At 41.6% G+C, this 22,398-nt stretch overlaps 1 protein-coding gene across 1 annotated transcript in view; it reads left to right on the plus strand.

The window, feature by feature from the left end:
- TRABD2B (TraB domain containing 2B) overlaps positions 1-22,398 on the plus strand; it is a gene marked incomplete at both ends in the record, with an annotated part of 255,725 nt that overhangs the window by 228,271 nt on the left and 5,056 nt on the right. Inside the window, one exon of the mRNA XM_079535809.1 lies at positions 6,330-6,599. Within this exon, the coding sequence (XP_079391935.1) occupies positions 6,330-6,599 (270 nt within the window). The remainder of the gene's footprint in view (positions 1-6,329; positions 6,600-22,398) is intronic.

Raw genomic sequence — 22,398 nt, forward strand, 5'->3', positions numbered from 1 at the left:
TTCTTTATTAAAGTAATACATGTGTGCTTATTAAAAAGTTAGGTTAAAAAGAAAGAGTAATATATTTGCTTTTGTTACTAATAGTTTTCAGGGGAAAAAAGAAAAAAGTGTGGAATAAAGCTTGAAAATACTCCAGGTTAATAAAAATGTGAGCCTAAATTGTTCTTTTGTTGGGTAATTGTGTCACTTAAGATTCATCAGAAAACTTATATATTATTAATCAATTTGGGTGGAAGTCAGGATTTCCCCTTCAGAGATAATGCTCCAGTATTTGCTTCTGCAGGGAAAAGCAGAAGAAATATTGAAAATTCTTGGCAAATTCCGCATGCAAAAATTCATTAGAAGATTGAACAATTAAGTTAATATGAAATGACAGATCTTGTAGTGGTGCATGGGCATGCAGAAGTCGTAATTTGAATGCCTGGCCCTTTTTGCCCTCTGTGAAGACTTTAGAACAAACCAGATGAGGCAGGACAGCCGCAAAGTCGCATGATCCCATGTTGAGCTGGGATGCTTGAGTAGGAGATGGACTGTCTTGGGCTATAGGATACATATTCTACCCAAGGGGCTGTAAGCACAGCTTCCATGAAGCACTGAGGCACCAAAAGAAGCAGTATTGTGAATATCTTGCATAGGCCACGCTATCTAGGCATAAATAGCTTAACGCTAAAAAGGTACGGTGATATCAGGACAGCCAAGATTTGGAGTATAAAGTTTGAGATGAGGTTTTGTTCTCTTTTGTGTGCCTCAAGAGCAGGGAAGGATATTTATTACTGTGGAAGATGGAAGCAAAACTAGAGAGTCAGCCCATTCCTCCTCTGTGGGCACAGCCCATCTTCTGCGGCTGGAGTGTGCTGCTTATACACTAAAGTAGTGTGGACAAAGGATTATTTAGTTCAGGAACTGAACCATGAAGTCAAGAAAGGGGAAATAAGTTCAGAGCAAATTGAAAAGGAATATTTTGAGGACATCTTTGAAGCCAGCGTTGGGTTGTGTTGGTTTTTGTCATTTTTATTTATTAGCTGGATTTTTCTTTATAATCGAGATCAATTTTTAAACAAAAAAAGGCCAGTTTGTAGCATTTAAGTCTTTGAAAACAGAAGACTCAGAAAAATAATCAAAAGCTTTTTTCAGAAAGTGCTGAAATTAAACATTTTGAATTTGTGAAATGAAAGACCATTTGAAAATGTGGGAATGGCATGTTAGAGACGTTTAGGAGCTCTTATTTTTTCTGCAAATTCACTCAAATTGCAAAAAAAGTTTTTTCTATGCCCCAATTGTGCTCCGCTTTTAATGAAATGGAATAGCAAAACATCTACACGGATTTTGCATTTTATAGTTCGAAACTAGGAAAGAAAGTATTAAAATCCATGGGAATATCTTGACCTCACAAGCTTTTCACTTTGTTTATGCGTAGAGTTGAGGATTTGCATTTATATGTTTGTACAGAGAACTAAATTCCCTCTCAAACTAAGGTCACAGTCCTTGGAAAGCAGTGGTTCTTCCCAGACATATGCTCTGATGTGGCTTTTGAGTCCAGAGGTACCATCCAAGTTTTTGGTGGACTGTAATCTAATTTAATTGCTTAACCTAATTTAACTGATGGTGAGTTGTAGAATGGTGCAAAAATGAAAATAACTTTGTTTCCAGATTCTGTTAAGAAATGGCAATGCTCTAGCTGTAGTAAACAAGCCTAAGGCAAGAGCATGCTACATAAAATAACCTAATTACGATTAAGCCAATCAGAGCATTTTCCTCAGATGAATAGGGAGGCAGGGATTTGACAGGTACTCCAATTTAATTGTGTGGAAAACGTGTATGTGCAGCAAAGTGCTTAAGAAGCTTTATCTCATGGATCAGGTTCTCTGTTGTTACTGAGCAGCAGTGGAAGTCAGTTGGCTGTAAGAGGATATTTCTGTGCAGATCTTTCTCATCAGCTACAGCAAGGGCAAATTCCTGGCCCTGCTGAAGACCATGGGAGGGTTGGTGTTGAGTGCCAGTGTAGTAGAACTCACCCTAAATGTCACTATTAGTACCCTGATGGCATCAGTGAGCAGAGGTGTGTTGGCAAGGTTTGCTCTACCTGGTGCTCCTGAGACAGTAATGAATTGAATGTTGCAAATATCCCCATCATTGAAGACAAGGTGTGATGTTTGCATGGCAGCTCCAGTTCACCCTGTGGAAGAGGCATTCAAGTCTAGAGATGGTCTCAGCCCTCTGAACTGTAGAAACTGGGAAGCTGTTGGGAGGGCAGGAGCAGTGTTTTGTCTTGGGCAGGGAGAAGGGCATGTCTGGACTCCAGGATGGCTTGGGGTTGGGCGAAAGTGGAACCTTAGCAATTACAAGCCTGAGGATTATGAAAGTAAGCTAGTACAAAACTTTATGATGTTAATTTCGTTTTCTTGACCGGATTCCTTCTGTAAGCCTAGCAAATCCTGATGATGAGACAAATTTCTATTATCAGTGCCAACACAAAGGCACTAGAAACCGCAAGACAGAGGAATGCTGAGGCAGTCTAATGGAGCGTACAACTCTGCCTAAACTACTTGCATGTTTTGTTTTGTTCTTTTAATTCTTGAAAAGAATTAGAAAAGGATGGCAAATCCACCAGAAGAGAAACAAAACCACAGGGATCTTTGTCTGTGGATTAAGCACTTTCAAGAATGAATAAGAATAAATGCTTCCCTGTTTTCACTGTTCTGTATTCTAGGATAAAGAAACCTAAGTTACTTGCTGAGGCATTCTGATTTTCTTATTTGGACTTTGTGATTTTAGAGAGCGTATTTCACGGGACTGTACATCCCAGGGGAAGAAATTAAGATCAGGTATGAGAGAAACACACCTAAGGGTCTGAAATACTTTGAGTTTCTCAAAGATGATCCCATGTGGGCATTTACACTTAAAAATGGGTGGAACTTCTCAGCCTGGAGTTGTATCGAATTACTCATAAAAAATCTCTGAGGTGTTTGTGTGGACCAGGATATTTGGTCCAAATATTTGGGTATTTCTTACAGTTTTTTGAGAAAAGGACTGCGGCCTCACAAAGTGAAAACTAGTCCTGCTTTTCTCTGGATTTAAAAATAACTCTGTATCTTGGAAAGCTGTCTCAGCAGAAGTGAAGGAGTAAAAAAAAAAGTATATTACATCCCCATGGTTTCATGCAGTGCAGCTGTGCTAACAGTGTGTTGGGAAGGAAAGGCATGAAATAATCCATGAAATAATCAGTGAATCTAATGGTAAAGCTTCATGCAGTGAAGAGACTGATGGCTCAAGTATCCTACTGCAAATAACCAAGGGACAGGGAGAATGGTGCCATTTTCTAGGGGAAAATATCCAGAATGCAAATACATTCTAATTAAATCAGTGGGCATCTAATAGGAAGCCTACCTTAAATTACAATATCTTTAAATACTCATACAATATATTTGGATTAAATATGCATATTCAGATGGATTGAAAGTTTTATTTCTGGTTAAATATCTGTAGAATGGTAATCAGATCAGGGAAAACCATGCCTCTAGATGTCATTAAGAATTCAATTCTAAAAAATCATTCCGTATAGTCTATAAGTTGATGACTGGCTTTCAGTTGTTCTTGCTATATGTTTTTTAGACCTTTTTAATTTTTTCTATACTGTGTGATTATATTTTAAATTATTTGGAAGAGATGTTGAGTCTACAAGTATTTATACAGAGATATTTCACTCCTCCCATGCCCAGTATTCTAAAGCTTCAATATAGTTGAAAACATAGAAGTGAGCATGCGTCAACATACAATCTCCAACAGTCTTTCTTAGATCTTGAGGTACTCAGTAGTAGTACAGGAATAATGGAACATTATTGACCAAATGTAATGCACAGTTGCCACAACAGATTTATTCCCTATATGTCAACTCTAAAGAACAAGTGGTTAGTTTATAACCCTCCTTGGGTTACAGCATTTTAACATTTCTTCAGTGTTTATTTATTCTCCTCCCGAAGAATGTTCTGGAATATTGAGTTTACAACCTGTGGCTCATGTGATGGTAGTGGAAACAATTAAGCCAGAAGCTTTCAAAGCCGCCACTGGGATTTTGATGCCCAAAGTCATTAATTTTAATAAGAAGTGAGCTGCCGTTCCTCTTAAGTGGTTTCTAAAATCTCAACCCATAAAAACACCTCTCCACCAATTCCAGTTTACTAGGAGTTCAGAGCAAGATAAACATGTGTAACAGAATAGTAGGTGTTAAATGGTGGAAAGTATGTGTTCAGATGTCTCTAAAAACATTCAAGGAGCAGAGTGGTGGCCCCAGGGTTTTACTGGCAGATCTAGTCTGATGTGGTGGCTGCTCCTGCCGTCATCATCTCAGGGAATTGCAGATGGGATCTCATTGCTGACTGATCAGAACATGAGGTAGAGTTTTGTTGAGAACAAGTCAATGGAAAGAGAAATGTGGGCAGTAGTTTCAGCCATGATGTTCACCCTGCTTGTCAACTTTGTTTTCTTGCATCTGCTCCATGCTGTTGCCTTCTTAAGATGTTTCTGCATGCCATAACCTTTATGTCTACTGTGACCTGAAGGATTTATCCACTGCAAATCTGTGAGAGCCTTTCCTTCTACACGACTCTGCAGATGACATTGCTTCAGCCATGGGTGGAGTGACTGTGATCTGTGTCTCTCAGTCTAAGAAGTTGTGAAAACTTCGGAGAGTTCCAAGATCTCTCTTGGAGAAAGAAAACTGCTGCAATGATGAAATCTCATGCTCAACGTGAATCGTGGAAGAAAGTCTTACTAGGACAAAATAGCCAGTACCAGCAGATCTTTCTGTAATGTAAAATAGAGCATGGGATGAGTATGAATAAGTTTGAAACTGATTCAAGAAAAGTCTAAATGCTTGGAGAAGGAAAGGAAAAAAAAAAAAAAAGGAAAAAAAACTCACAAAATAGGGATTTTCTTGTCTTTTATTAATGAAAAGAATTTTCATTGGAGAATTTTAGAATTAATTTAAACAAGCATCTTTCTTTTCCGCATCTGTCATGTGATCTCTGAAAAATGTCATTACTGTTGGCTACAGTGACAAAATTACTGCAGTGTTTGACAGTGAGTCTCTCTTCCAGTAGCAGCAATTAATGCTCAGTAGCTGCTGGAAGGAGCTGTAGGTAAAATGTGATGCAGTAGACAGTGATTCTGAGTGCTATTGTAATGGACTTCAAAAGCACAAAAGAAAAAAAAAAAAAGGCTGCCATTAGTAGTAGATGTGACTTTTTTGGAACTAAATGTTCCTTAAATTAAACATGTGGTTTCACTTGCAGTTCATTTTGTACGTTGTCACCAATGAAGTTTAGGATTTCTTATTACTTTTTCTTTAAAATATCTTGCTGGTTTCACTCAGGAGGCAAAACTTTTCACGTGGCTTTAATCGATTCTGTCATAAAAGCGATAGCATCCATGTAATAGAAATAGTTTTGCAGACCACAGCTTCATATTGGCTATTATTTCTCTTCCATTTTCTTTACCTACAACTCATTGGGCCATCCCAGAGACAGAAAAAAGTTCCTCTTTTGCAATTAAGACCAAATGGAAACTTTCGCTGAAGTTAGAAAAAAAAATCACTTTGTGTCAGTACTGCTTTATTAGATTTTTGTCTCAGATATCTTGGCTCTCAAATGCAAGCTAACATGGCTGCATATCAAAGAAGTGGGTTTATATTGACTTTTTTTTTCTAAAATTAGTGAAATTCTAGAAGATGAAGTCAATAGAAGGCCTTTTGCTGCACAGTTCAAGAGTGATGCAAGAGATGGTAGTATTTCAAACAGAAGTTAAGAGCTCTGGTAGTATAGCTTCATGGTGGTCCTAGAGAGGCCATTTACCTCCTTTTTTTTTTGCTTCACTTCCCCAGTACACAGAAACTGCTAGAGTTTGGGTCTCACAAACCTTATCCCAGCAGCCTTTCTATTATACTATGCTGTTGTCAACAGCCTGGGCTTCCCTGTCGCTAGCCCTAATTTGGATGAATGAGTGTAATTATTGTTGCAGTCAAAACAATGATTTGTTTCCAACAAATGATGTCCAAAGTTGGAAAAAAAAAAAAGGGAACTATTGTTATCTTATTTGGGGTTTTTTGCATCTTTTAAGGTATTTCTTAGTTAACAAGTTAAATATAAGAGTTTACTTGATAGTTTTCTAGGAAACGCCACTGCTGTGCTTTGCCACTGTTCCAGAGCAAAAGCCTCTCTCGTGGCACACCTTAGCAGCTAGCAGCACTCAACAAGAATAGTCCTTTGCTTTCACCTTTTCTTAGCATTATGTCTCAACTTACTTATCAAATACATATCAAATATGTTTTGCAGTTCAAGAATGACCAAGACGAGTCCTGCCTTACAAGGGTCCTCAGCAACAGCCCCGCCTGCTCTGCAGCTTTCTGAACAGGTCCCGCTGACATCTCCTTCCCTGAAGCCTCTACAGATGGATGAAGAAGACAGCCTGTCTCCTCATCTCTTGTTACCAGACAGCATCAGCCAGCTGGAAGAGTTTGGCAGACAGAAGAAATGGCACAAGAAACAGCACAAACACCATCGCCAGAGGCAGTTCAATGACCTCTGGGTTCGGATAGAAGACAGGTGAGTCATAACTTTTATGATTCTTGTCCTCTTCCTGCTGCCCTTTACAGATTCCAGCTTTGTTGAGTAGACCATTCAACAGGTTGGAGAAAAGCTAAATGGGAGAGATGAGGAGTAAGGCGTTGTTTTTGGAACATAAGGAGGAACTCAGAGGAAGGCTAATAGGAATATTTAATCTAAAAGTCAAGAGCGAAAGCTGATGGTTAGAATGCTTAAAATACAGAGAAAGTACAGTAAAAAAAAAAAAAAAAAAAAGAAAAATATTGTTTCCCCTTCTTATCCAATAATAATTTTCCAATCTTTACTGTCAGTTTTCAGCCCAAAGACTGAGCCATCTTCCAAACTTTAAGATTCTGACATGTCTAACTTACCTAACTTTCAATCTTCAATATTTTGATACTGAAAGTATTTAACACCTCCAACACCTCTGTTGTTGCCTTGGAAACAACAAAGTTAAGCATCCTGAGACTAACCACAGTGGGTGTGTATGTATCTGTCTGACTGTCTAACAACTTATCTATTTATGGCTTGTTAGAACCAACTTAGGGTATGTTGCATCTGAAAATCACAGTACATCCTTCAGAAGTATTCATTGCTGTATGTTTCTACACCTGGGAAACTGAGGAACAGGCAAAGTCATTCCCATTTTCACAACATCTAAATGCCTTGCATTCCAAACAAGTCAGAGTTTCTTACAAGTTTCTCCTTTTACCGATGAAAAAGGCTCTCTACATACTTGTGTTCTGTATTTTTTTTTAAATTATTTTGTTCATTCTTTTTAAAGGAGCAGTTGCCTTGCTTCTGTTGTGTTTTATTGTATTCTTTTCTTAGGATGAGTGATGTAAGTGTTGTTGTTACAGCAAGATATAATAATCTTACTGTGGTAGGATTATTCTGATGCTGATGCCAGCCTTGGTAAGGAGGATTGTATCCAAATTCATTTGTTTTTTTCTCAAAATTTGTTCAGTGTTGGATTCTCTCTGTGGAAGATGTTTTAGCATGAGGTAAAAAGCATCTGGTGCTATGTATTTGGCTGCCCCAAAGACAAGGAGCTTCTCTGTTCATCTTCCACCCGAGGGATGCCAAATGTTGGTGTCCCAGCATTTCACGTGGGTGTCTGATCCAGCTCACTGCATGTGTAATATGAGTGAAGTCCTTAAACAGTAAAGTCTTATAAGAGTTTGGCAGTTAGCCGCGTTCCTTCTGCCCTCGTCTTATCTATACAGAAAGGATATTGGATATTGGGCCTGATACTGCTATGGAAATGTGCAACTGGGGACTTTAAGCTGCAGTGCTTGCATAGCTTTGGCAGTCTTGTGTTCCTTTTGTTGTTTTTATTTCAGTATTAAATATTCCTAGAAAAAGTCTTTCAAAGGGTAGCTCTCCAGGCTAGAGTTAAATTATTCACTCTGTGCTGGTGAGAGATTTCATCTGAACTGAAACCTTTTATCCCTTTACTTCCATTTCAGAGGGATGGAGATTGGGATGAGGAAACACAGGTTTCCGTTCCCACCAAGCTGGTGATGAACCAGACACTGTGTGTTGCCTGCTTGCTGAAAGATCCCAGGGAGATGTTAGTGGGAGATTACAGTCCTAGAAGCAAGGAAGGGCTGGAGGAAGGGAAGTTTGCCTTAGTGCTTTCAGATGGCTTTAGTTCTTCTATACTTCTGGAGTAACTTCTGCTGTTTTCCTGGAAACAAAACAAAACAAAAACTACAAACTGTTCAGCTAAATCAGAGACTCAAAACCAGCCCTGGTTTCTTCATAAACTGGCTGGGATCTCAACTTTCATAAACTGGGTGCTGCATATTCTGCTTTTGGCAGTCGGGTTTCATCAGTTTTAATTGCAAGCTGGACCTTGCACAAGGCAGTAAACAGTGTGTTCTTTCTAACTGGTTTCTTTCTGATTGGCAAGGAAAGAGCAGAAATTTGTGCCTGTCCCTAGGCTTTGATGCATGATTGTTCTTGGGAAGAAACAGCTAGGGTGACTAATATGGGCAAATAAGTGTTACTTGCACAGCAGAGAAACACATGGACTTGCATCATGTTACCACAGTAAAGTTCATCAGCACTGAAGGGCGAGGCTGTTAGCACTCATTTTGGGAGGATATCTGGTAGTACTGGAAGCTCATACTCAGACCTGACTTAAATTGGAGCACCGTTGTGTCTGTCTACAAAGCCACTCTGTGTGGACTGAGCTCTGATCATGTAGTATTACGGCTTTCCACATGGTTCTTCTTCCCATTTGAGTTTCCTAACTCACCCGAAACTTTATTTTGAGACACAATAGGGAGATTTAGTTCATTGTTACTTTGGGGGGGGAGTGAAAGCTGTGTAAAATTCATTGTTTCCATGAAAAGTCTCCAGAATTCATCTGTTTGAGTCATCTTTCAACCTGAAAAGTCAGAGAGAAATATACAGGTCAGGGACAAATCCAGGTGACTTTATGCCAGATTGCTGATTTTTGTATGTACCTTGTTGAACTGTGAAATGACTGTGGTTCATACAGCTTTTTTCCAAAGCTTTATTGACCATGGGTTAGAGGATTTGATGAGCCATGAATTGCAGGACTTTTATGGACTATGGATTTCTCAGTTATCTCATACACTCCTGTGGAAATCTTAAGGTGTTTTTTTAAGCTACCAGCACAGAAACAAAGGAAATGAACACAGGAGAACAATCTTAAAGCAACATCAAAGTTCTGACTCCAGCCTATAAAAGCCAGGAAATCCATAATTAATGGTTCCACTAAGACCTCATCTTACACGGTCTTTCTGGTCTGATCTGAGGTTATAGCTACAATCTGAAATGGCCTCGTGAAAAATGAGTCATCATTTAATGTCACACATCATTATTAGTATTTACTTTCAGTTATACCTTGGAGATTGTCCTTTCCTTCTTGTTCTGTCTTAGCAGCTGAGACATTCGAATTGGCAATCCTGAGTGGACGCTGTTTAGATTTATGTGTTTGAAGGCTAGTACTGCTGTGGAGGATGAGAAAGCTTCTGCTCTGTCTTCTCCTCCTCTCTGACAGAACTAAGATTTGCTGATCTCCTGGGTAATTGACTACACTGAACAATTCAGTGAAGGCTAATAAAAAAGTAAAAAACATTGATGAAATCTGTGGTTTCCTCTCCCATCTGCCTCCTTCCCTCTGAATCTAAACAAGATGAAAACGTTCTGCCTGGCTACAATTCACGTTTGAAATTGTTTCTCGAGAATCACAATGAAATGGAGATTTCAAGTAGCAAGACTTTTTTTTATTATTATTTTATTTTAATGACTTGATTTTACAGATCTGAAGCCTGCCTTTGGGAGGAATTTGAAGGCAGACAGTATTAAGACTCTAGCTAGCTTTCATAGCCAAAAGCCAACTGGGGCAGCGAGAAGGGGAGGCGAAGCCCTTGCAGTGGAAGGCTGCAGTCTGGCACACAGTGTATGTCATTGTTCCTGATGACACTGTGTTAGCTCAGTTTCCTCTATAATGTATATAATTAATTACAGATCATTCACTGCCTATTCATGATGAGCTGCTAAGTGAATTGAAAGAACAGAGAAATGCCTGTGAAGTTTCAAAGTAGCAAGCAAAGGCCAAATCAGCATTGCACCTTTGTTCTAGGGCAGGCAAAAAGCTTAAGGTTACAAACCAACAGCACAAACAAATGGAGAACTCTCTCAAGAGGAGTGGGAGCATTACAGCAGGGTGGGAGGGAGGCTCCTGGGTAAAAGGAAGCAGAGTTAGTAGCTGGGAGAGTGTTTGGGAGGTGTGAGGCTTAGAAGGAGCAATGGCAGCTAGAGGGTGTGGAAGAGGAATACAATAGTGAGTAGAAAGAATTAGAGAGGACATCATGGGTAGATCATCCATTCCTATTGCCAAAGCAGAGATCTGAGCAGAGCCAGCACTTGGATATTGAGGACACACAGATGCTTCACTTGCGTAGAAAAGAAATTAAAGGAAAAGAATTGTGATGAGAAAGAAGAGATTCTTGTCCTAGATGTAAGCTTAGCTCTGCAAAACCTACCGTTAATGGGAAATGAAATGAATTTCCCTTGTAATTGGAAAGGGCATTTTTCTGATAGCCCAGTGCTGACTACACAACCCCAGATGAATGCAGTGACATCACAAGTATCAATTTATTTTATAAGCAATGGTTATTTTAGAGAGGAAAAAATATATATACCAGTGATGGATGAAGGGGATATAGTGTGTAATAAACTGCAGTAAGTGTGCCTGTATAAAGTGAACCTTATCAGTTTGGATGGAATTTAAGCACTTAGGCTGTTATCCTTTCTTTTAAGACAATGCGGTGATGGAAAACAGAACACTGTCAACTCAGACAAACTTTTAATTTCACTTAACTGCATCTGAAGGGTAAATTTCAGTAAATGAATCCAAATTGCTTCCTTTTCACAACACGCAGTGCTGAAATACAGTACTTAGCTTCATTAAAGAAAAGGCTGCTTTTCTTTAGAGGAGACCTAGACACTTTTGAAGTCTAACAGGTAAATTGTGGTCAGATGATTTCCCCTCACATGGTAGCTTTGAGATTGAAATTTCCATCACTGGGGCCTTGTTTGTTTAAATTACCCTCTCTGCCTCTCTGGGAAGGATACTGCTGGAGGCTGCATGCCTACTGCAGGGGATTGCTGCCTCCTCCAGCCTCCATGCAGCCAGCAGAATTGTTGTCCCCACTGCACATGCCCTGTGTTCAGCCTAACCTTGTCCAAAGGCCAAAGATTAGGAAGTAGCTTTGGGGCTTTCTAACTCGTTACAGTGTACCTGCCTCCCATGGGGACCCTACCAGCAGCCAGGAACAGTGGAAGCGTAGGCGTGTTGAAGTCACACCTCCCCTCCCCTTGTCACACCTCATTGCTGGTTGGGGCAATGTTGTGTGGCCCGTTGGCTTTCCTCCAACATTTCTGCCTGCCATTTCCTTTGCTGTTCCCCTGGCAGGATTTCCTCCTCAGGAAATTTTCATGATCGCAGTCCCTATCAGTAACTGCCTCCAGTCTCTAGAGTATGGCACAGAAATGCCCTGAAAATCTCATGGCTTGGCAGAAGAAGTAGTTTGTCAGCTGAGTGGTCACGGAATATCCCCTGAACAATTCTCCATCCCAGTTCCTCTGCACCTTTGTATCTTGGGCTGGCCTAAAACTTGCTCTTAGTTTGGCCAATTTTCAGTGAATTCTGTTGGAAATCTATCTGGGAGCCGAAGAAGATGCTTTGGTCACTGAAACAGTGTGAGTTGGTCCTTCCCTCTCCCTCCAATCAGGGATGATCATAGAATTGTGGTATCATTAAGGTTGGAAAAACTAATAAGATCATCTCGTCCAGCCATCAAGCCATGCCTAGACCTCTCTCCACTGTGTCACTCAGTGTAACTTCTCTCCTTGAACATCTCCAGGGACAGCCACTCTATCACTTCTCTGAGCATGTTGTGCCAGTGCATCATAAGAAGCAGTCATGCTTCTGTGAAAAGGTGACTCCTCAGCTCCTCTTGAGCAAAACATGAGGTGTTTTGTACTTTTCCCTCCTTAGTCCCTCACTGTTTCCACTTGAACCTCCTCTAAGATGAGCATATGGCTTGATGCCTCCTTTCAACAAGCACCGATGTTGGCACCTCTCACCAGCCCTTAATGCTCAAGCCCTCCCATGGAAGTAAAATATCATCACAGTATATCTCAGTGCAGTATAAATAAGAAACAAATCTCCTGACTGTAACATATGATATGGTGATGACATATCCTCTGTCCCTAGAGAGTTTTTGTTGAGGCTTCTTGGATTATCAGGTTAGTCAGAGCGCACACAACGTATTAATTAAGGCTGCAAAACCTGTGCTCAGCACAGAATTCTCTTGTGCGTTTGCAGTAATGGATGGGAAATCTTGAAATTTGTGTCCAAAACTGGCATTTCCATGCTAATAGACCCTCCCTGTCAACTGGCCATGAGTGATAACTTCTTTTGCCTTGTAAAGTCAAAGAATAAATTTGCTACTCTGCAGATGGGGCTGGAGAGATGTAAAGGCACACTATCACCTGCTAGATACAGAAACACAAATGTATGCTTTACTTTGTTCTGTGGATTTTACATAGTTGAATGTTGCTGATGTTCTGTGTAACATGCAGATCCAGTGTGATGAAACACAGAGACTGGCAAACTTCAAAAGACACAAGCAATGGCTTTGCCTTTTATTATTTTCACTCTTATATATCTCACCACCACTATGAGTGTGAAGCTGTATGTATGACCTATGAAATTAATGAAAGCTACAAATACATGCAAATCAATTCATTAGAAATAAAGAACACTAAAAATAGATGAAAACACATGAAAGTAGACAGTTGGAATATAGATTTCATTCTTTCGTGAAACTAAACTCTTTATTGGCAATGTGCTAGGTATTTTATTTTCATGAAGCTTAAATCCATCATGAATATTAAACCCATATTTTTCAAGGCGAGCAAGTAACAAAATTGGAGTACATAAAAGCTTAGATTTTTGAACAGTGAGGTATTTTTCAGCACTGGGTACCTAAGAACACTTTCTGCTCCTTCCTTCTTGATGCTGATTAAGATTGAAAACAAAATGCAAGAGGTTTTATGGAACTCATTAAGAGATTCCACTTCTTTTCTTGTTTTCTGCTTTTCATTTGGCATACACTGAGTAAAGGTAGTCCACGCTGCATTTTTATATGCATCTCATTTGTATGTATTCTTGGTTAAACATAGTCCTGCCATAGCAAGCCTTTTTAAACTGCTTAAAGTCTGCCTGATGCAGCACAAATAAAATGTTTGCTTAGGATTCAGTTTCAAAAATGAGCAGCTGCTGAGTTTTGATAATCTCTTCACTGTCATTTTTCCAATGATGCACATCCCCACTTGTTCTGCTCCTTCCCAGCCAATGCTGTCTCGTTCCCACACCTGCTGCTGGGACTGCTCATAATCTTGGAACAACCTGTTTACTTTTCAGTTCCCCGGTTCACCATTCTCTGCTTGAATTTTCTCATTCTCCTCTACTTGTTCTTCCTGCCCTGGTTAATACTGGCTGCATGTGGTTGGCAAAGAAGGGTTCAAGAGGATCCCTTCACCGTTTCCATCTTCATCCTCAGACCCCTGGACTATGGATGCCACCTCCAACTCTCTGGGCTCATCTCACAGGAGGCTGCAATTCTATAAGCACTGCAAATGACTTCTGTCAGTCCATATCAGTGGAAGTGCATGCTTTGGGAGCCTTCAGCAGAACCTCTTTGATATGGAGCATGTCTCTAGTAAGCAGCATGTCTTTGACATATGGCATTAGTGCAGACTGCAGGAGACATAGCTAGGATTCTTTCTATGTCTTTTCCTTTCCTACTGGACGAGGCAGTGTGGCAGTGTTTATTCCTTGCTAAATTCCTGGTCATCATAAAGCACTCCATGTTCTTTCTGCTGATTTTCTTCCTCCTTCTGGGAGCCTCGTGAGCAGTCTGTATGACTGTGACCAGTGCTAGAAACGTTGGGGGCTTGCATTTGCTCTGGATTATCTCATGCCCAGTATGGTCTCTACCTTTTGTATGCAAGTGTAGGTTCAACTTTTGCACCTTTGAGCTGTGCTCTAGACACCCACAATAATGAAATTATTAGTAAAACCTTCATGATAATGCATTAGATCGTTTTTCTGTTTCTAAGCCATTAGATATGTGCTTACAGTTGACATCAAGTCAGGGAAAAGCTGGAGAAGTAAGTTTATTTTCAGTTTGTTTTAATGTTAATATTAAGATACCACGATCGAGTGGGTTAGACAATATTTAAGGCTTCCCATCCACAACTATTCCACCATAAATATTAGGTTTCAGGATTGGAGCTGTAGTACAAAATGTCTCCTGTGCAGAGAGGCAAAAAAAAGAAGCAGAGTGTTTATTCCACTGAAAGAGTTAACGCCAAATGAGTTTAACTGTCTTCTGCGTTAATGCAAGGCTTTTTCTCCATCTATTTTTAGTCTGTTCCAGCAGCGTATCCCACTGTGGTCTGGTATGCAAGAGCTTTGCTGTGAGGTTTGCAAACACTTGTATTTTTGTGTTGTGAGAACAAAGCATTTGTGTGTTATGGCAGTGTGTGTTCCTTCGAAAACTGAAAGGGAGCACAGGCCGTGCATGTGATCCATGCACATGTTTATTGTTGCCTGCACATAACCATGTACAAATGGGCTCTGGAAGAGGGCTTGTTAGCAGATGTCGTCATGGCCCTTCCAATTTATAAATATGAGCCTTGACATTTATATTTTCCATATCCAGGGCTTTCACTGGCCAGATGTTCCGAGGATTGGCTCTTTGGAGCCTTTAACTATGACTCCTTGTGGCATATTGTGTATTGCACACAAAAGGAAAACAACTGTCTTTCTGACTCACATCAAGCAGATAAGGAGGGAAAACGCAGTGGATACCCTCTCGTAAATGGAATTCTTCTAAACCTAAATTGCACTTGAACATAGCTCTGTAAAGCTCTTCTTAGTCACTCAGCTGAGAAATAAGTTGTCTGGTTTAACAGGCAAAGAAAATTAAATACACGGTAACACTTCTCCTCTGCTGTTTAGGGTGGGTGAAGAGAGTGGTTTTTGTTAAACTGGCAAGGCTGACTGCAGTTGCAGACGCTGTACAAAGTGCTGAGTGGGCTTATGCCCAGGGAGAGTTGGATTTCTTCAGTGCAGAAGTGGGTAGTAAAGCACCTGTGCTCTCTAAATCACAGCTCTTCATACAAAAAGAGATCCTCCATTAGGAAGTGTTGTTCTTTCCCTGTTGAATGGGTTGGGGACAATCTCTGCATTCAGACTCTTTACCTTCATCTAAAACACAGCTGTCCTAAGTTGAACATATGCATTTGGGTGACTTTCTTACCTAGCAGGTACCCAAATCCTCAAAAATTGTACATCTGCTGATTTGCAAGGTGAAACTACAGGCTTAGCAGAGCTACGTAAAATCCATAACCTATCAGAAATGTCTTCCAGTGAAATCACTTGGTTACCATAAAGAAATCTGTCATTAAAATTCAGTGGAAATGCACACGTAAAGCTGTTGGTGTTACCCAGAGAAGGGTAAGGAGCAGCACAGGCAGCACTGCACACTGAAAGCCCAGCAGGACCTTGAAGGGCAGCTGTGCCCCAGGTCCAGTTACTCACTGGGACAAAGGAGTGGTAGGATTAGATAAATTCATATGGTTTCAATGCTATAAAAGCTGGGTTCCTGCAATTATAAAAATGCCAGGCCAAATTCTGATTTAACTCACATCTCCCCTTTACAACTCCTGAGTAACTGAACAAAGTAAGCATTATACCTGGGGTCTGAGCCCATTAAGCTGGAAAGAGAGGGAACCCAGCCAATTTCTTGCAAGCTGCTAGATGTCAGGGATGCTTTGCATAGCACTGCCATGGAGAGGCATGATGCAGACCATGCTCATGGAATTCTTTGGCTCAGTTCTGTCGAGACACTTCAGGGTCCTGGTTATGACACCCAGCAGGGAAAGCTTGTGCAGCCTTTCCAGCCCTGCAGGCAAGCAAGTGGCTTTGTGTGAGTCACGAGTGACATCTCCAGGCTTTCAGAGTGTTTGGAAGCTCTTGCGTGGTGGCTGGTATCATCATAGTTGCTTTGCAAGCAGGGGGAATGATCTCAGACTTAGTATCTTAGACTAGAATCTATGAATCTAAGACATAGAATCATTAAGGTTAGAAAAGATCTCTAAGATCACACCACAGATATTGCCCACTGCCCACATCCCTCAGTGCCACATCCCCACAGTTCGTGAACACCTCCAGGGATGGTGACTCCACCACCTCTCTGGGCAAGCTGTGCCACTGCATCACCACTCTTTTGAAGAAGTTTTTCCTAATGGGCAATGCAGCAGTTTAATGTTCTTTCCATTTCTGCCCTGTAGATGTGCCTTATGAACCTCTTTTTTTTTTCTTTTACTGTTGTTATTATTTTGAGAGTGAGTCTGCTTGAAGGGAAAAGAAGCCAGTGCTTTTGTTCAGTGGAATGAGCTTACATTCAGTGCTGCTCCAAATAACAGGTTCAGAGATCTGACCCAACCTTAATTGTTCTTATTAAGAGAGACTCGGAAAAATAACGAGCAGTGAGCAGGGAAGTGAGCCCAGTGAATTAGAGAGAAAAATGTGATACAGAGTAAGCGGAGAGAAAAAAAAATGCCGTGTGAAGATGGAAAAAGAACGTGGGGAAGGAAAAAGAAAATTAAAATCAAATGGAAAAATGCATTATGTTGGACATCCATTTAAGCCAGTTTATATTTTGTTGTTCATTCTGTTCCTTAATACGTTGTGCAGGCATCTTCTTAGCTGAAATAATTGTGTGTCTTACAGAACAGTCTTGGAGAAAATACTTAATTTGACAGGATGTTTTAGGTGTTTCCCCAGTGCTGCCTATTCTAAATCATTTTAAAATCTGGAGAGGAAAGTCGATATCTTTTACAGTGTTTAACAAGAGAGTGACAGGGTCAAATATATACATCTCTACGAATCTATGTGTTCCCTAAGCACATCTAAACATGCATGGTTAATTCTGTGCATCTGCAAAATATATTTGAGCCACAGGGCCCACACAATACCAAACAAACTTGAATGTGCATAGGAGAGGGCAGATTGAGTCATTCTGTTTCTAATTAGTTGAAAGCTTGAACCCAAGAAATGAAATATGAATTTGGAATTTGACCACCCCAAAAATGCAAATTGTTTTGCATGTAGGGCTGTTCTAGAGCGAGCAAAATATCAACAAATTCTTGGAGTTTGGTTCAAAGCTTCTTGATTGTGGTGCCATCAAATGAACCCTTTCCATATTGTATAACGATCAGGGTTCCCAAAATCTTCACAGATGGCATTACTGATGAGAATTTTGCAATTCTAAGCTCATCTGTATATGCATCCTTGATGTTCTCACTCACTTTGGCTAAGTGCTGCAATCATTATCTGTCCAACAACCAGAGGAACAAGTATTTGGTTATCTGAGCCGTGATGAGTGCCTTAATTGCACATACAAATCAGGTACATGGCCAGATGTGTGCAGAGGGCGGAGGCGAGTTGGTGGATGTTTTTGAGACCACATCACTGTTTAGGCTCTGGTGAATGCATCCTGGCTCACAGTTTCTGTATAGACATCTGAAACGAAGCATTCTGAACTATTCCCCTGCTAGCAAGACCCTGGGTAAAACCGGAATGCATTATCCTGGCTCTGTGATTGCCTTGTCCCAGTGCAGAATCGCAGGGGGATATTCTTAGGATATTAGAGAATCATCAAAGCATTTCTTAGAAGGGCAAAGGAAAGAGCTAGTGTTGTCATCTCCTGCTTCAGGACCACCCAGGCACTCTACAACAGATCATGGGTCTTCAGCTACAGTATCTTGAATTATTGTTCACAGAGATTTTACATTATTTCATTTATTTTTTTAATTTTATTTTATTTTAATTTCTTTTTTTTTTTTTTTTTTTTTTTTTTTTGAAAGGATGACATGCAGTTTCCTGACAGGCTGGTTTTAATAAGGTCAAAATCTTTGTTGTTGCCAAATCAGAGAGGAATATAACATCTTTAAGTCATTAGATGGGAATGGGGTAATTACTCAGGGGGTGTGCTTCAAAGGTTATTGGTTTTTACAGCATTCTGTGTTTTTACACCACTCTGTAGTTGTCTGAAAAGTAGCTGCAGGCCTGATTCTGCTCCTGCCACATGTGCTGGTGCACGATCTGCAGGGAAGGTATTTGTAAGGTTTTCTTGCAGCGTTTCAGGGCAGGAGGTTGAATGGGGCCATATGCAGTCTTCTCTAGGGACAGGGGAAACTTAAACCTAACCATAAGGTGCAAAAAAAATCCCAAACCTTTCCCACCCGCTGAAAGTTCAGGTCAGAAAAGTGCCCTCAGGCTGTGCTGGGGATGTTTCTCACCTGCTCCTTCCCTACCTGCTAAACACATGCACATGTCTCCCTTTGCACCTCTCTGTCCTCACTCTCACACTGACACTTCAAGGTCCTGACTCAACTGTGAGTCAGGAGAGGAATAGAAGTGAAGTGATTTAACAAGGTTTTTGTGTTTCACCAATGGGTGGCACGGGGATAAAAAATAGATTTTCCTGGCTCTCAGCTCATGGGCCAGAATTGGAGACAACTGGGCACTGACCTCCTCTTGGGGTCCTCCTCCTCCACAGGACCCCATGAATCACCCTCTCTTCTTCTGAGGCAAACCCAAGAGCTCCCTAAGAGATGGGATTGAGAAGACAGCAGCAGTATCCCTGCTGCTGTCAAATCATCAAAGAATGGCTTGGTTGAAAGCAACCTCAAGGATCATCAAGTTCCAGCCCCCATCCCACAGGCAGGGCCACCAACTTCCAGATCTGCTACTAGACCAGACCACCCAGGGCCCCATCCAGCTTTGTCCTGAACACTTCCAGGAATGGAGCATCCACAACCTCTCTAGGCATCTGTAAAAAACTTCCCCCTGACATACAATCTAAACCTTCCCTCCTTGAGCTTAAAACCATTCCATCATTCCCCCTCATCCTATCATTATCTACTCTTTAAAAAGCTGATTCCTTTCTGTAATACTATAATGTGATGGAAAGTACAACAATAATAGTGGGGTGGCAAAGTCCTAGGTTACAGCAAATGAGGAGAAGCCCAAACACTAGCAGCTACAGATGCAGAAATAAAGGAAGAAAATTTGCTTACTTTTGAAAGGTTCCAGGTATGCAGGGATCTCCAGCAAGATACCCTGATCTTCACTGTTAACCCTTAAATTAGGTTGGGGGAGGAGTGGATCCTGGCTCCAACCCGTCTAGTCACTCAGCTACATTGCATGCACCTGAGCTTCCCTGGGTTGGCCCTGCCTTCCCACCAGGTGCTCAATTACTGTTTCAAGCTGTGACTTAGCATTTCTGCTACACCCTCATTTTTATAATCCCCTTTTAAATACTGGAAGGCTGCGGTAAGGTCTCCTTGCAGCCTTCTCCAGGCTGAACAAGTCCAGCTCCCTCAGCCTGTCCTCCTAAGGGAGGTGCTCCAGCCCTATGATTATCTTTGTGGTCCTCCTCTGCACCCTTTCCAACAGCTCCACATCTTTTCTCTATTGGAGGCCCCAGATCTGGGCTTGGTACTCTGGATGGGGCTTCACAAGAACAGAGTAGAGAGGGACAATCACCTTCCTACTGGCCACCCCTCTTCTGATGGAGCCCAGGATGCCATTAGCCTTCCAAGCTGCAAGAGCACACTGCTGGCTCATATTTAGTTTTTCATCCACCAGGATCCCCAGGTCCTTCTCCCCAGGGCTGTTTTCAAGGAGCTCTTCTTCCAGTCTGTATATGTATCTGGAATTACTCCAACCCAAGTGCAAGACCTTGCACTTTGCTATGTTGAACCTCCTTAAGTTCACACAGGCCCGCCTTTCAAGTTTGTCAAAGCCCTCTGGATGCCATCCCTTCCTTCTAACGTGTCAATTGCGTCACTCAGCTTGGTATCATCAGCAAGCTTGCTGAGGGTGAACTTAATGTTGAGTAGCACCAGTCCCAAGACAGATCCATGGGGGACACCGTTCATCAAAGTCTCCACCTAGACACACTGCCATTCAGCACAACCCTCTGTCTAATGCCTTCCAACCAATTCCTTATCCATTGAATAGTCCATCCCTCAAATCCGTATCTCTCCAATTCAGAGATAAGGATGTGGTGGTGGACCGCGTCAAAGTCTTTGCACAAGTCCGGGTAAATGACAGTGGTCACCTTCCCTTTGTCCACTGATGTCATCACTCCATCATAGAAGACCACTAGATTGCTCAGACATGAATTTCCCTTCATACAGCTGTGCTGGCTATCTTGGATCACCTGCTCATCCTACATCTGTCTTAACATGTCTTCTAGAGGATCTGTTCTATGATCTTCCCAGGTACAGAGGTGAGACTCACCAGCCTGTAGTTCCCTGGGACCTCCTTCCTCCAATTCTGGTAAATGGGAATGACATTTTCTTTTTTCCAGTCCGTGGGGACTTCTCCCAACAGCCACAACTTCTCAAATATGATGAAGAGTGGCTCAGCAATCACATCAGCCAGCTTCTTCAGGACCCTGGGATGCATATTATCCAGCCCCATAGGCTTGTATATGTTCAGTCTCATGAGTTGATGTTGCTCTGCTCTTACAGAAGGGGGGGATTTACTCTCCCCGTTCCTACCTACAGGCTCAAAGATGTGAGCAATACAAGAATCTTGGCTGCCAACAAAGACCAGGCAAAGAACTCATTTAGTACCTTAGCCTTCTCCGTATCTGTTATAGCCAGTTCTCCTTTCTCATTTACCAAAGGAAGTATGCTCTCTTTGGCCTGACTCTTCTGGCCAGTGTACCTAGATAATCCCATTTTGTTGTTTTTAACATTCCCTGTCAAGTTCTGTTCTATCTGTGCACCTCTCTTCAAGTCCAGATAGAGCCTGAAGGTAATCTTCATTTCTACTCCTCACTGTGTTTTGCACAATGAAAGGAGCAATCTTTCTCTTCCCCAAGCCTGATTTAGGAAAGACTGCAGTAGGCTGTCCTTACCAATCAAAGTCCACAATGGGACATGAATTTAGCTGAGGTTCAACAGACCGTAATTCCAGAGGGAAGGCTCTGAAGGACAGCTCATTCTTGGAGATGCCTTTGTGGGGATGGTGTCCTTTGGAGATGTCTCATTCCCAATTGGCTGTAAAGAAAACACAGATAAATAGCTCTGACTGCAAGTCTGCCTAATTGTAGCCTGTAGCTACAATTAATCCCACCCTTAAATCCTGTTAAAGTCCAGGGCTTCTGAAGGACAATTTGTGATTCTCCTTGGTGGCATCTTCTGCAGGTACTGCTGACAGCCTCTCTCCAGCATGTCTGGGAGGCATCCTGTTCTTGTATGCTGCATTCTTGGATCTGGCAAGGAAGATGCCCCCCCCACCATCTATCCAGTGATTTGCCTTATGCCAGGCACATTTTGATAGAGTGCAGCAGTATCCTGGCATGCTTGGTCATGGCTTTTTGGCCTTTCAGAGCCATTGCCTTGTGAAACTTGTGCTTCCAATTTCCTCCTTTCCCTCACTACCCTCTTATTCCTCCTAGAGATAAGCCAATGCCCTAACAAAGAGCAGGGCTCATCACAGACATAGAATCATAGAATCATTTGAGGTGGGACCATTAAAGGCCATCTAGTCCAACTCCCTTTGCTTCTGCTCGGAGGCTGGAGGCTCCAAATGTTCATTCCAAAGGGGAATGGCTGGCTTGCCAGCAGTCTCTAGGGGAGGCAGAGCACTGAAATAAAGCAGAGTCTGTGCTCCAAGTTCTTTGCAGGTGGGAGTATAGTTCCCATTGATATCCTGTTGGAAGAGAAGCTCAGATTGATGGTGGCAGGTTGTTGAAATGCTCCTGATGTTGTTGCCTGACCCCTGTACCAGCAGTGTGGCTTATCTGCCTCTCTGTGCTTGTAGAAAGGGCAGATTCTTGTAGTGGAGAAAATGGAAAATGGCCAAAGACCTAGGCTCCCTGTAGCTTCAGGATAAAGGGAAGATAATAAAGATAAGGCTCTTCTTTGGCCCATCCTGTGTTCTCTGTTGGCCACAAACCAGTGTGTGAGATTGCTCACTCATCCAGACATGCAAAGGCAGCTTACTGCACTACTGCAAATGAATGGTCTCCCCTGGACAAAACTCTGATTCCTTAATCTGATCCAGATTGGAGTTTTCTGTTTTTTTTCTTCTTTTTTTCGATGAACTGAATGAATCTTGCCAAAGCATGAGCCTGTTGGCCTTGATCCTGCAAGAGGTTTT

Source organism: Tetrao urogallus (genome assembly GCF_951394365.1).
Source record: "Tetrao urogallus genome assembly, chromosome: 5".
Classification (NCBI taxonomy): Eukaryota; Metazoa; Chordata; class Aves; order Galliformes; family Phasianidae; genus Tetrao; species Tetrao urogallus.